This window comes from Nerophis lumbriciformis, linkage group LG05 (assembly GCF_033978685.3).
Source record: "Nerophis lumbriciformis linkage group LG05, RoL_Nlum_v2.1, whole genome shotgun sequence".
NCBI lineage: Eukaryota > Metazoa > Chordata > Actinopteri > Syngnathiformes > Syngnathidae > Nerophis > Nerophis lumbriciformis.
Genome location: NC_084552.2, coordinates 48,404,162 through 48,420,827, shown reverse-complemented (window position 1 = coordinate 48,420,827; position 16,666 = coordinate 48,404,162). Strand labels below are relative to the sequence as shown.

Below are 16,666 nucleotides of genomic sequence, written 5' to 3'. Positions count from 1 at the left end.
GCTTACAGGAAATTGCTCTTCATTTTGCCCAATGTGTTTGTCTGCTATGCTGTCATTTTTGTGTTGTACCTTTACTGTAGTTAACTTTCATGATATATTTATTTAACTATTACAGGAAGCACAAAGGTGAGGGTTAGAAAATAGGGGCCTGTTGGCTGCATGTTTGAAACCCCTGTCCTACATTATATTAATTCTGGGTCTACTCAGCTGGCATGAATCCTACTTTACCTATAGGCCGTATTGCAGATCTCCTTGTACTCTTTCAGCTTGTCACAGACCATTTCCAGGAACTGGTTGGAGTAGGCGCTCAGGTCCTGCATGAGATTCATCAGATCCTGGATGGACTTTTCCACCACCACAGTGCTCTGGAGCCAGAAAAGGAAGAAATGGTCTGTGTCACCTGCTTGCCTTGGTTCATTTACACACACAACACAAAGAGAGCAGGCGCTCCACTGGGAGGCGTAATGATCCATGGCAGGACCGAGCAGTGCACACACTAAGGCCTCGGCTGTGGCCATGGGGTTACATTTTACTGTGTCGGCAGCAGGGGAGGGGTAGAAGTACACATAGCCTGCAGGCTGCAGGCGATAGCAACAATAACAACATGGCACTTTTAGCACTGCTGAGTCTGCAAACTCAGAACAAAGACATCGTTTTACCATCAGTAGGTTAACTGTTGTATACGTATAACATTTTAGTTTGTAACAACAATAGTTTTATGACGTAATATAATATCAATGTACAACATATAACTTGGAGAGTGACCACGTTAAAGTTGGTTTCACGTTGGTCTTTAGGATATTCGCCTTCGTAGATGAAGCGGCAGTTCACTGCTGAGTCATGGTGTGGAAAACTCGCAATAGAAGTAGAGGAACGCTGGTCAGTTATATTTGGGAGAATCTCTTAGTATCTCCTTTGAGCTGTCTTTTACCCCAGATTTCAACTGGATGCGTAACGGCTGCTGAACGGCAGCGCCACGGAACGTCTACGCCAGGGCTATCCAACTACATAATGAAGAGGGCTGCAGTTTTAACAGCCCAAGAGTTCAGGGGCTGGACATCGGAATTTGGATGTTTCATCAGAAAGTTCCTCAGCAGTTTATATTCCTTTGAAACTGTGTTTACTTAATTGCAAAGTAAACACATCGGCTTTCACACTGCTCTGTCAATAAACTAATTATTCTGCCCTGGCTACTCGTTTCCAGTGGGCGCAGCTAGATTGACAGTTGACAGCCTGAAAAAACAGAAGCGCCAGAAGTTTTGTTGAAGATTTATGTTTCTTTTTTTGAATTATTTGCCTTCTTCAGTTTCATTTATTTACACGTTTTCCTTCATTTAGGTTAAGACTGAAAATATAAACATAAAATAAGCATTACAAAAGTATGACGTCCATTGTATTTTACATAGATAAAATAGAAGGTTCAGTGTGAATACATTCACACAATAAACTACAGATGTTTACGCATAGAACAATTAGAAAAACATCCATAGCAAACATTGCAGACAATCAAACCCAAGGTGTGGCGTTCACCCGCTTTTGATCAAATTTAGCACTACATGTATAAATGAGCTTTGATTGCCAGAGTTACTGAGCCAAAAAACATGACCACAAATACAAAATAAATCACAAAGTCAGCGGTCCTACAGGAAACAATGACTCGAGCACTGGCTCGGGGCAGAACATTCATACTTTTTCCAGTCGCTATTAACAGTCAGATTTAATTTATTTTGATTCAATCCCGAGCTCGGGATCTTTCTGTGTGGAGTTTGCATGTTCTCCCCATGACTGCATGGGTTCCCTCCGAGTACTCCGGCTTCCTCCCACCTCCAAAGACATGCACCTGGGGATAGATTGATTGGCAACACTAAATTGGCCCTTGTGTCTGTCTATCTGTGTTGGCCCTGCGATGAGGTGGCGACTTGTCCAGGGTGTACCCCGCCTTCCGCCCGAATGCAGCTGAAATAGGCTCCAGCACCCCCCGCGACCCCGCAAGGGACAAGCGGTAGAAGATGGATGGATGGATTTTTTTCAGGGTTGATAGTGGCATTTTTGGTTTGAATGAGTAGTCTTCTTCTACTCACTCCACTGCTGCTTCATTGTGACAAATATGCCTCGCCGTTGCCCCCTTCGGGGTGGTGGCAGAACTCCATTAATGAACAACCCTTATTTGAATTGTTTCATCAAGCCTATTTGGGTGATGTTCGGCGAGCCTAATGAAAAGCCATGGCGGCCCGATGTGGCCCGCGGGCCACCTGTTGAATAGTCCTGGTCTACGGCAAACTCCACCGGAGTTCAGATGCACATTTTTGCGGTTCGGCCATATAGCAAAGAAGCGCAGACTTTTACGAGATCTCGCAAATCTGCGTGTAACCACGTGATAAGGGAGTTGTAGTCAAGCAAACCAAAAACGGTTTATTCTGTACCTCCAAAGGAGCAGAAGCAAAAAAAATCGGTCCTGCCGTTCAAGATACGGAGCGACTGTAGAACGGCAACACCGCGGAACGTCGCAAGCTTTGCTGTCCATCAATACCCACAAGCGGGCGACTTTGACGGCACTGACATGACTCGTGGAGAAGACCACAGTTTTGCCTTGCAGTATGACAACTTTATTTTTGCATTTGTAGCTAGCAACAAGACAACAGTAACATCATCCCTGCGAACGTTGTACACAAAAACACATCTGATTGTAAATAATGTAAATAATTCAATGTGATTATCTTGTGTGATGACTGTATTATGATGATAGTATATATCTGTATCATGAATCAATTTAAGTGGACCCCGACTTAAACAAGTTGAAAAACTTATTCGGGTGTTACCATTTAGTGGTCAATTGTACGGAATATGTACTTCACTGTGCAACCTACTAATAAAAGTCTCAATCAATCAATCAATCAATCTCATTCAACCACTGCTAACCCCACCCCTGCTTCCCCAGCCCCTGTATCAGCTCATATTTCACACTGGCCCCCAAATAGCTGTCCAGGATATGCCAATGATATGATTGTTTGATTTTGGACCTCCAGAATCAGCATGTGCCCATTCATTTGTGTTAACAAGGTGAAATTACGTCTGAAAACCTTTGACATGTTGACTTAAAAGTCCGTCCCTGCTCATTAGGACGTTTGAAAGTGAAAAATATGATCTGCCTTGAACACGGAGTATTTTATTTTGAAAGAAAAACGTACGTTTTATTCTTTGTTTGTTCATGACTTCCTATCCCACACAAGCAGATTTTATCGAAATTGATCCGCCGTGTTGAGGTGACCGCAAAAAGAGAAGCTAAGCGTATAGTCAGTGCATGGATGCTTTACAGCACCGGCATGGCGGCGCCGTGCGCAGAGGGTTCGCCAGCGATGGAAACTGACACATTGACTAGATTGGAAACAGAAAGACTCTGCCGCCGTGGCGACGCCGTTCTGCAGCTGTTACGCATACAGTGGAAATCCGGGGTTAAGTGAGTCCAGCCACCCTACAAAGAAAACTCATTTCCGCTGCTTGTATCTACAAGCTTTTTCAGTCACTACATGCATACGTCTTCAAGACTAAATGTGTCCGTGTGTGAAGGTTTACGACTGTATGAGTACTTTTTTGGCTTCCTGAGTGAGTGACTTGGGCAACAATACATTACAAGTACATATTTTCGATATTACAGGAACAAGATGAGGGATCCATTGTGCAAAATTGAGCAACTGATTTAAAAATGTTCCTGGGAAAAAACCCAGAAAACTGTTGACTGTGGTCCAAACTGGTTAATGGACAGGAGTAAACAATGGAATGAGTCGCGCTGGGTTGTCTAATTCTGCTCGTTTAACACAGCCATTTGTCTTGGCCAGCACAAATCATTAAAAAGTAATCAGGGGAGCGATTGAGGAAGTGTTTTTTTTGTCCACCTTAATCTTAGTTGACCATTACATTGGAGAGAACATGCATTGTCCACGTCTTTCTCTCTCCCTCTCCCGCTCTCATTCTTAATGATTCATGCTTAAAGGTCAACACACGGTGCAGTGGAGTGAAAAACACCAATATTCCACTCCAGTGTTACTACATTAAGCCTGGAAACCGACCCGATGCGCTCTTTTAGAACACTGCCGCCACCGAGGAATATCCGACTTTGCAAATGGATGGTCGCTGTTTGATGGCGTGTCATTAAGAGCGAAATGGTGGTCGGAGATACACAGCCGACATCCCGGCGGGAAGAGAAAAAGCTGTTAATGCGACAGAAGCTGCGGCTAAAAGTGGTTATTTCCTTTAGCGGAGTGAGTTAAAAACACACACAAAGTGGGAATTACATTAATGTGCTAAAAGGATGCACTTCGGGGTAGAAAGAGAATGGGAAGTGGACTTTGTGTGCGTGGGTGCGCGTGTGTGTGTGTGGTGTAGAATAGATGCCATTCCCTCATGAAACAGCAATGGGGAGCTCCTAAAGGTCACAGTGTTTTAACCCGAACCGTGAACCCTAAACTGCTCGACACGGCAACACTCCAACAGCAGCGGTTCTGCCAAAATAATACACATGACAGAAGATCATCTCCCCCTGCTGGCACACGCACACACACACACACACACACACACACACACACACACACACACACACACACACACACACACACACAGTTCGCCCCTTTCTTGGGTGAAGGGGACACACAAGAACTGACAGATCATCCATCAAAGTCAGGAAGAGTCACACTTGGAAGATTCACTCTCTTTGCAACACACACAAGATGGCTCACATCGGATGACACGGCAACTCCTCAAACAGAAAGTTCCACATTTGGATAACAAATAGGTGCAAATTTGGCTGCACAATTAATACAATTTTAATCACGATTTTGGCTGCCATGATTAAATTAGAGTGATCATCGGCCATATTAACATTTAAAAATCAAGCTTCGCATATGAAATTAAGCACATTCATAGCCCACGGCCACAAGAAAGCATCAGTGGCTCGACGTGAAGCCCAGAGAGGCAGCTTATACCCACGCCAGAGGTCATTTTGTACAAAACCAGTGAAATTGGCACGTTGTGTAAATCGTAAATAAAAACGGAATACAACGCCTAGAACAGTGTTTGTGTTTACGTTTTGTTGATAAATGGCTTTCCCTTTGCATAGTAGAGTTTTGACTTGCACTTACAGATGTAGCGGCAAACAAGTTACTGACAGTAGTTTTCTGAAGTGTTCCTGAGCCCATGTGGTGATGTCCTTTACATACTGATGTCGCTTTTTGAAGCAGTACCGCCTGAGGGATCGAAGGTCACAGGCATTGCTGCTTACGTGCAGTGATTTCTCCCGATTCTCCAAACCTTTTGATGATATTATGGTGGTAGATGGTGTAATCCCTAAATTCCTTGCATTAGCTTGTTGAGAAATGTTGTTCTTAAACTGCTAGACAATTTGCTCACGTATTTGTTCACAAAGTGGTGACAGTCGCCCCATCCTTGTTTGTGAATGACTGAGCATTTCATGGAAGATGCTTTTATACCCAATCATGGCACCCACCTGTTCCCAATTTGCCTGTTCAGCTGTAGGATTTTCCAAATAAGTGTTTGATGAGAATTCCTCAACTTTCTCTGCCTTTTTTGCCACTTGTGCCAGCTTTTTTGAAACATGTTATAGGCATCAAATTCCATCCATCCATCCAAAATGAGCTAATATTTGCAAAAAATAACTAAGTTTACCAGTTCGAACCTTAAGTATCTTGTCTTTGCAGTCTATTCAATTGAATATAGTTTGAAAAGGATTTGCAGATCATTGTATTCTGTTTTTATTTACGATTTACACAACGTGCCAACTTCACTGGTTTTGGGTTTTGTATAAGCCCACAGCTCCATGACCATTTTCTTGGGCTTCTGCAGCCAGTCACCTCGCTTCACTTTCTGTTATTTGATGGCTAAATGCATGGACACCTCTACAACACGCTGCTCTGCTGGTCTCCTTGGAGTCGCACCAGAAAGACTAAAAGATAGCCATTACGCACTCTTCTTGGACACGTTTTCTTACAGGGGAAAAACAATGACAATAAATGTAAAGACAAAAAATGAGGGATGCACATTACTACATAATGTAACACTATAGAATTGAAGAAACAACTCGTAGCAAAAATGTATATGTTTTTTGTATAAGTCTGACCTTTTGGACTGGATTACGAAAGCCGAGGGACCAGCATAGGTCAGAATAGGTGCATTGCTGGCGGGCAGATGAGAATGAGTTCATAAGCAAACAATGTCTCTTTCGTGGGACGGCCTTCCAACGCATCGTTGCGTCAAAGTGTTCTAATTGAAGGATGAGGAGCAATATCATACTTGGCTGCTTGCAGATGGGCTGCCATATTATTCCACCCTCCTGCCATTCTTACCCGAAACACACTTACACAAAATGAAACACGGCGTCCCGGCATTAAAACAATCCAAGGAACTAAGATGTGCAATTGGAGTCCTCGCAGTCGAGCAAAAATCCATTATACTAATGATCTCTTTGTTAGTTTTTTCTTCATTAATTTAATGGATGGGGAGCAAAAAATGGAGAAACTTGCGATGCATGTATTGCCGCATCTCATTAAACAAATGTCAAAAAAGTAACGCTTCTTAGTTGAGGAAAGTTCAAGGTTACATTCAAGCACTTTGAACATGAATTTCCAAGCTTTTCCAGTACATCCAGGCTGTGGCTCACGTTATAATTTATATTTGTAAAATTAGATAAATAAACAGTTGGCTTTATCAGCCCCAACCTTCCATCCTGCTAAACCAAAGGGCATGTTTTTGGTAGTGGTTGACATTTGGAGCCCTGCCCTCTTTCTTGCAAACTCATGCATGTTCGAAATAACATGAAACTGGACTGAAATGAACTGAACTCACTTCCAGAGGCAGAAGATTAGTACTTGCTGCACACAGACCCCCACCCCTAAGCTTGTGACATTTGGAAGCTGCTATGTTTTAACTGCAAACATAGGCACGCACCATTATAGTGGTAGAATGTGCATATTATGACAAAGTGCTGCCTTTTGTGTAGGGGCGGGCAAGAACGTCTGCCTGGAGTGCACACGTGTTTGCTGCGAGATAACTGGGACAAGGTAGGTGACGCCGACTGTTACACCTCAAGCACTGAGGAAAAGAAACATATTCTTGGGACTGTGAGTCTTCAAGATAAAGGCTCTGGTGCTTTTCAAGGCAGACTAAATAGACCGAATGTTGCTTGAATGTTAGACCCTACTAACAATAACTAGTGGTATTCAACTTGACAGTACCTTTTTTTGGAAATTACCATCTATAATGTTGTTATTATGTTAGTGTAAAGTGAAGTGATTTATATTTGTATAGCGCTTTTTACTGGTGACTCAAAGCTTTACATAGTGAAACCCATTATCTAAGTTACATTTAAACCAGTGTGGGTGGCACTGGGAGTAGGTGGGTAAAGTATCTTGCCTAAGGACACAACGGCAGTGACTAGGATGGCGGAAGCGGGGATCGAACCTGGAACCCTTAAGTTGCTGGCACAGCCGCTCTACCAACCGAGCAATGCCGCCCCACTATGTTCCACTCCTGTCCTAGAAAAACAAGAACGGAAAAGTTTATCATATAAACATTTGCTCGATTAAGGACAATATGAAACTAAGAGTTTTAATAAAAGCGCTAACATGTGGTGTATTTGTCAGAATAATTATAGCCAGGCAACACAGTAGTGTTGCATGTTTGACAATATTTTACACACTTTTGTGCACTGGTTCAGAAGTAAAAGAGTTACACCACGTGATTTTAATTACTCAATTCAACGACTGAAAAAAACGCAGTGACTCCCACAGAGCTGCAATCTATTTGCGGCAGTGGTGTGTGTGTATGTTGATGGGGTAGGGGCGGTGGAGGCATGATATTATGACATCATTGTCAAATTTGCATATTTGGCCATGATACATTTGCATGTACTTGAAATAAACGCTGTAAAAGAGAGAAATAATGTTTAGGGAGACAAAAAGTGAGCAGAAAAACTGAATTTAATTTAAAACTACAAAAAACACTCAGAGGGCACACCTCTGCCATGTCTTATCTCCCATAAGTAAAAAAAAAAAAAAGTCCTGAATGCACACGGTGGTCTGGATCAGTCCCAAAACATTTCCTGAAAGTTTAATTTAAAATCCGCCCAGAACTTTTTGAGCTATCTATAGTGGAATGAAAGTGAGTCTCCACTATCTTTTTCTCCGTAGGGCTGCTCGCATACACTTACACAAATGTACAATAAGGTAATGTAGTACAAATGTTCCGGATCAGGCCCAAAATCTAATAACATATTGCTTGTCTCATTTATGACATTCGCTAAAAGTTTCATGAAAGTTTGCCTACTATCTAACTTTCGTCTGTAACTTCTTTTTAATGTCACAAAAAAGACAGATGAGCGATACACACGGAGCAATTTTATAATGTTATAATGACTTGCTAAATATGGCAAGTTGCATAGTAACACTCAGGTCTTTCCTGTATTGTTATGTCTGTCGGCAGGATTGAGCCGGGCCCGTAATGTATATCAAATTGATTGGTAAAGTTCCCTATATAGTAGTCTGTTTACTTATTGTGTCATGTGTCCAAATATTGCCTACTATCAATTCTCAAGTATCATGTAATGGAGAACAAGGCTAAAACATGTTACCCACCGAGTGAAAGCAAGCCAGAGGCAGGCCTGCTAATCGCTAAGCTAGTTTGAAACAACAGAAAAAATAAGTGCTCAGTAAAATTTAGGAAGAGTAAATGGAAGTGCGTTACAGCAGAACGTAAGCAGATATTAACTGGATGCTGGCTTTTGAACTTTGCGTCGATAACAGTCTGGATGGTTCGCTCCCCCTTTGGTCCGGATGACACGATGTCAAATATTTCCAAAAACAATTTGAAATGTGGACTCGTCAGACCACAGAACACTTTTCCACTTTGCATGAGTCCATCTTAGACGATCTCGGGCCCAGAGAAGCCGGCGGCGTTTCTGGATGTTGTTGCTAAATGGCTTTTGCTTTGCATAGTAGAGCTTTAACTTGCACTTACAGATGTAGCGACAAACTGTATTTAGTGACAGTGGTTTTCTGAAGTGTTCCTGGGCCCATGTGGTGATATCCTTTAGAGATTGATGTCGGTTTTTGATACAGTGCCGTCTGAGGGATCGAAGGTCACGGTCATTCAATGTTGGTTTCCGGCCATGCCGCTTACGTGGAGTGATTTCTCCAGATTCTCTGAACCTTTTGATGATATTATGGACCGTAGATGTTGAAATCCCTAAATTTCTTGCAATTGCACTTTGAGAAACGTTGTTCTTAAACTGTTTGACTATTTGCTCACGCAGTTGTGAACAAAGGGGTGTACCTCACATTTTTTGGGAAGCTGTTTTTATACCCAATCATGGCACCCACCTGTTCCCAATTAGCCTGCACACCTGTGTGATGTTCCAAATAAGTGTTTGATGAGCATTCCTCAACTTTATCAGTATTTATTGCCACCTTTCCCAACTTTTTGTCACGTGTTGCTGGCATCAAATTCTAAAGTTAATGATTATTTGCAAAAAAAAAAATGTTTATCAGTTTGTACATCAAATATGTTGTCTTTGTAGCATATTCAACTGAATATGGGTTGAAAATGATTTGCAAATCATTGTATTCCGTTTATATTTACATCTAACACAATTTCCCAACTCATATGGAAACGGGGTTTGTATGTGTGCGTACATGTTAATGTGTGTACGTGTGCAAGTTAATGAGTGTAAGTGTACACGTTTATGTGTATACGTGTACATGTTAATGTGTGTATTTGTAAGTGTAAAATCATCCTTTTCGCACCTCCCACTCCCACTCGAGTCCCAATCACAGGGCACGGCTGATGAAGTTAACAGGTGTATTGTGTTGTGATTGCTGCCGGCGAGGGGGTTCATAAAACACACACACACACGCGCACACACACACACACACACACACGCACGCACGCACACACACACACACACACACACACACACACACACACACACACACACACACACACACACACACACACACACACACACACACACACACAGAGGGTCGGGGGGTGTGTGTGTGTGTGCAATCAGCAGGAAGCAATCACACAGACACATGCACCCTGACAAACACACAAGTAAGCATTGCCTACACACATCATCACAAACAATAAAGGTCAGTGTCATTAAGGGAGGTGGAGGTTCTGGCGTAAAAAGTGAATATGCATAGGAAAAGGTCAACATCATTAGCGGAACGTTGGCAGACTGTGTGTGATACAAAGCGAGCTCTGCCACACATTTAATCGTGAGGATGGAAAAATAAAACAAGTTTGTCAGCAGTGCTTGAAAACATCTGGAGGAGACATCACAGGAGGGCCGAACAATGTGCATATAAACATATTTGAAATGAGTCCAGAAATTGGTAGAAGATTCCACAAGTTAAGGTCTATATTGTATTTGTGTGAGGCACTGCTCGGTAGAAGACATTTTTAAACACCATTTTAATGTGTTTAGTAGTTACGCGTCAAACGATACGGATGCATAGACGTATTATGAAACATGAGGAGTAAATACTGTGTGCCACGACGTGTGTCACTTTATCGGAGAACTGCACTTTTTGGGGAATTTTTTCCTATTGTTCACAATCATAATGAAAGACATGACGACGGATGTATTTTTTATAGTGCATTCTAAGTATTAAATAAATGCAATCAAAGGTTTGCTTACAATGGAGCCCATTGGAGCCGCTCTATTCTGCCTATAAAGCTCTTAAAAAAACATCCAAACACCTCCATTAAGATTTTATATACACGATGTAAGTATATACAGTATGTAATGTAGTAACGGGCACATTCATAATAACACTTAATAATTGCGTATTTTGCTCATTTCAAGCATCCGCGGCGCAATAATTAAAAAAATAGAATCACGACATTGGCTTTTTTTTTCCAACTCCATAACTTGTTGCTACTCCCTGTAGTCTTTATGAGAGCAAAACAAACATAATAAAACATCACTTACTGCACAATGTCTGCTGTCATTAGGCAGCCGACTGCTAGAATGTTCATATATTCCCATTTTTGTGAAGAATGACTCATAATCCTCAAGAAGAAAAGGTGTGTGGAACCAAGCATCTTTTCGTGCCGTCCTCACAGTTTCCGGGTCTAAATTGGCTGTCAAAGTGTACCAACTTCTCGAAATATGTCCTTGATCTTTTACTATCTAGGTGAGAGGCATGATTTATGATGTAGAATAAAGTTTGACGAGCAAGGAAACGAGCAGCTTACGTTAGTGCTTTCAATAACAATATCACTAATACTTGGTTAATATTCAGGACACGAAAGGTAAATAGAGTATCCTTGGCGCTTTTTAGATTTTTTGGGGGGGGTTTTATGGGCGGAGTAGAAGACCTCCCATTGGCACATACATAACACACACACACATATATCTATATATACATATACATATATACACAGTATATATATACATATCTATATATTTATATATATATATATATATATATATACAGTATATATATATATATATATATATATACACAGTATATATATATATATATATATATATTCATTATATTATATATATATATATATATATATGTATGTATGTAAATGTATACGTATACATATATGTATATATACATATACTGTACATATACATATACACCATATTGCCAAACGTATTTGACCACCTGCCTTGACTCACATATGAACTCTTCTTTGTCTCTCCTCAAACTCTTCCATTTTCTTATAATAAAGCCGACAGTTGACTTTGGAATATTTAGGAGCGAGGAAATTTTATGAAAGGATTTGTTGCACAGGTGGCATCCTATGACAGTTCCACTCTGGAAATGACTGAGCTCCTGAGAGCCACCCATTCTTTCACAAATGTTTGTAGGAACAGTCTCCATGCCTAAGTGCTTGATTGTATACACCTGTGGCCGGGCTAAGTGATTAGGACACCTGATTCTGATCATTTGGATGGGTGGCCAGATACTTTTGGCAATATAGTGTATGTATACATACATATATCTACACATACATACATTTTATATATATATATATATATATATATATAATAAATGATAAATGGGTTGTACTTGTATAGCGCTTTTCTACCTTCAAGGTACTCAAAGCGCTTTGACACTACTTCCACATTTACCCATTCACACACACATTCACACACTGATGGAGGGAGCTGCCATGCAAGGCGCTAACCAGCACCCATCAGGAGCAAGGGTGAAGTGTCTTGCTCAGGACACAACGGACATGACGAGGTTGGTACTAGGTGGGGATTGAACCAGGGACCCTCGGGTCGCGCACGGCCATTCTTCCACTGCGCCATGCCGTCCCGTATGTATATATATATATATATATATATATATATATATATATATATATATATATACATACATATATATATATATATATATATATATATATATATATATATATATATATATATATATGTGTATATATATATATTACAAACCCCGTTTCCATGAGTTGGGAAATTGTGTTAGATGTAAATATATATATATATATATATATATATATATATATAAACGGAATACAATGATTTTCAAATCCTTTTCAACCCATATTCAATTGAATGCACTACAAAGACAAGATATTTGATGTTCAAACTCATAACCTTTATTTTTTTTTGCAAACAATAATTAACTTAGAATTTCATGGCTGCAACACGTGCAAAAGTAGTTGGGAAAGGGCATGTTCACCACTGTGTTACATGGCCTTTCCTTTTAACAACACTCAGTAAACATTTGGGAACTGAGGAGACACATTTTTTAAGCTTCTCAGGTGGAATTCTTTCCCATTCTTGCTTGATGTACAGCTTAAGTTGTTCAACAGTCCGGGGGTCTCCGTTGTGGTATTTTAGGCTTCATAATGCGCCACACATTTTCAATGGGAGACAGGTCTGGACTACAGGCAGGCCAGTCTAGTACCCGCACTCTTTTACTATAAAGCCACGTTGATGTAACACGTGGCTTGGCATTGTCTTGCTGAAATAAGCAGGGGCGTCCATGGTAACGTTGCTTGGATGGCAACATATGTTGCTCCAAAATCTGTATGTACCTTTCAGCATTAATGGTACCTTCACAGATGTGTAAGTTACCCATGTTTTGGGCACTAATACACCCCCATACCATCACAGATGCTGGCTTTTCAACTTTGCACCTATAACAATCCGGATGGTTCTTTTCCTCTTTGGTCCGGAGGACACGACGTCCACAGTTTCCAAAAACAATTTGAAATGTGGACTCGTCAGACCACAGAACACTTTTCCACTTTGTATAAGTCCATCTTAGATTAGCTCAGGCCCAGCGAAGCCGACGGCGTTTCTGGGTGTTGTTGATAAACGGTTTTCGCCTTGCATAGGAGAGTTTTAACTTGCACTTACAGTAGCGACCAACTGTAGTTACTGGCAGTGGGTTTCTGAAGTGTTCCTGAGCCCATGTGGTGATATCCTTTACACACCGATGTCGCTTGTTGATGCAGTACAGCCTGAGGGATCGAAGGTCGCGGGCTTAGCTGCTTACGTGCAGTGATATAGATATATACATATACTTTTATTTAATTGTTAACTATTGATTTTATTTGCACGTCTAATGTAGTGACTTTTTTTTTAATTCAGCAGATGGCACCACTATGTTACAGCAACTCAGTAGCAGTGAGTGTGCCGCACACTTGCTAAGGTGTTATTTACCCATCACGAGAGCTTATGGTTGGAGATGATGAAATATGCTTTAAATAAGTGGTGGCTCCTCAGGCGAGGAACCATATTTGGTAACACTTGTTTAAAAATTAACAAATGTGTGATGTCTTTCTGAAGACAGACAATAATAACACTGAAGCCTTAAGAAAATAACTAAATAATTTGAAATGAAAATAAACCAAATATTTGTTATCATAAAATAAACCATTTTGTTCTTCGATTATGATAAAATTTTATTTTATGACCATAAAATTAAAATAATTAAAATCCATGCTGATGCAGGCACAACAATTTTAATATTACTGCACCCCTAAAGTTAGAATGAAACATTGAAGATGAAAGGATTTCAATAAAAATAAACTATATGGTTCCTGTGGGGCTTATAGGAGGTGTGGGCGGTGCTGCTGCTGGGGGGTTGGACCATGATAAATGGAGCCAATCTGAGGAGACATGCAGCAGAGTAACCGTACTCCTCGCGAGCCTATATTCTTCCTGTATTCTGCCTCCATCTAACTCTAATTAAATGAATCAATCAGAGGCGAAGAGAGCAAAACTGGACAGATTGCATCTCTCCGCCGCTATGTGTGTCGGATTCTCTCGATATCTGATTAAAATGCGAGGAGGAAACATAAAAGGATGGGGGAAATGCTTCAAGCTTATCAGCAGCAGCACATGAATGGACATTCACCTCAATGGACATGACGCTTATCTCCTGGTCCTTGTGGGCTCGCTCTCTAAATGTATAGCATATACATGTACGGTATATACAGGTACATATAAACATATATACAGCCAGTAAGTGTCAGGCTCGTAATCTTAGTATTACTCTGATATACATGGATGATACTCTCTGGCCCTGTTTGAAACCACTGTTGGCTTGTGATAGTCAAATCCTCCCCCATATTAACATTACCTATTAACCTGCCGCTTCATGGGTATCGCTTACAGGCGCTCATTCACCTTGACTTTTGTGTAGTTATTTCCACTAGGTCGCTTTGACACAGATAAAACTGGTATAGGGTCTAACAGTCACTATAATACTATAACTGGTCTTTGCAAAATGCATCTTTATTTCAATGACTAAATCAAGTATTTCATGGCATTTTTATTTATTATTATTTAAAAATAAACATTTATGATTGCGTTGGCAGTAAATAGTGCACAGTTCAAATAATATTTTGATTTGAGTTCAAATCATAACTAGAAAAAAGCAATTTCGATACAACATGCATGTCAAGGTTCAAAGGCCGAAGCCAAACTGAAATGCTAACAGTTAGTACGCTGGCCAATTATCGTTAAGAACAAGATAAATGACTCTGAAGTGTGTTTACTGCAAATTGAGCTAAAAAGAAAACACTATATGTTAACAAATGCTAGCTTTTTTGAACAGTTTCTCCAGTAGGCATAGAGTTTAGACCAATTCTAAAATAAGACTCCGGAATCTATACCGGTAAAATTAGCAAAACAATCTAGCATGCTAATGGTTAGCATGTGTAAAGTATGACAATTTATGACTCTGAGGTGTATACTTGCAAACAAAGAAGAAAAATAGATAGCATGCCAGTGTTAGCAGGCTAACATGCTAAGTAGAATTAATCAATTGCCGTAGAAGTATCTGTAAATGCTAAAAAGCTGCTATGCTAACATTTCATAGCGTGTGAAACTTGTTCTTGCTATTTTGTTTCTTGATACCGTCAAGAAACAAAATAAAATACAGTACTCTTGGCAATTTAAATATCAGCAAAATGAGCTTAAAAACAGTTGGCATGCATCAAGTACCAAAATACATGACTCTGAAGTGCCTGCAAAAAAGCAAAAAAAAAAAAAAGAAAAACTTGCATGCTCGTGTTAGCATTCTAATGTTAGCATGCAAGCAATTGACTACCATTAACAAGGACCATTTTGACTTTGCAACATTTATGATTACGTTAGCAGTAAATAATGTACAGTTCAAATAATAATTTGATTTTAGTTCAAATCATAACTAGCAAAAGACAATTTCGTGAATGTCAATGTTCAAAAGCTGAAGCCAAACTGAAATGCAAACAGTACGCTGGCCAATTACTGTTAAGAACAAAATAAATGACTCTTAGGTGTGTTTATTGCAAAATGAGCTAAAAAGAAAACGCTACATGTTAACAAATGCTAGCTTTTTTGAACAGTTTCTCCAGTTGGTATAGATTTTAGACCAATTCTAAAATAAGACTCCGGAATCTATACCGGTAAAATTAGCAAAACAATCTAGCATGCTAACAGTTAGCATGTGTAAAGTATGACAATATATGACTCTGTGTTGTACACCTGCAAACATAGAACAAAAAAAGATAGCATGCTAGTGTCAGCAGGCTAACATGCTAAGTAGAAAAATAAATTTCCGTAGAAGTATCTGTAAATGCTAAACAGCCGCAATACTAAAAATTTCGCACGCTGGCCAGATACCGTCAATAACAAAATAAAATACTGTACTCTTAGAATTTTAAAGGTATATCAGCAAAATGAGCTTAAAAACAGTTGGCATGCATCAAGTACCAAAATACATGACTTTGAGGTGCCTGCAAAAAAGCAAAAAAAAAAGAAAAACTTGCAAGCTCGTGTTAGCATTCTAATGTTAGCATGCAAGCAATTGACTACCATTAACAAGGACCATTTTGACTTTGCAACGGTTTCAATTGGTTGAGAAATGTAGTATTAGTATAACAGAAAATAAATGATTACTGGGAATTTTTTGGGACATAAAAAATAAATAGTCTGAATATACTGAATAAGTGGAATGTTTTAATTGTGAATCGGTTGAAAAATGTGGGGGAAGTGGTCAAAAGAAAAAAGGGTGGAAACAGTGGTAGTGAAAAGTGGGAATTCCGGGAAGAGCGACATTTTGGAACTCTGAAAATTGTTGGTTTGAATGTCCAGGATGAATGGAATCAGTTGATG

At 40.0% G+C, this 16,666-nt stretch overlaps 1 protein-coding gene across 1 annotated transcript in view; it reads right to left on the bottom strand.

Annotated features, from left to right (window-relative positions):
* Positions 1–16,666, bottom strand: part of exoc4 (exocyst complex component 4) — a 160,763-nt gene that overhangs the window by 48,761 nt on the left and 95,336 nt on the right. Inside the window, exon 14 of the mRNA XM_061959465.2 lies at positions 229–365. Coding sequence (XP_061815449.1) covers positions 229–365 — 137 coding nt within the window. The remainder of the gene's footprint in view (positions 1–228; positions 366–16,666) is intronic.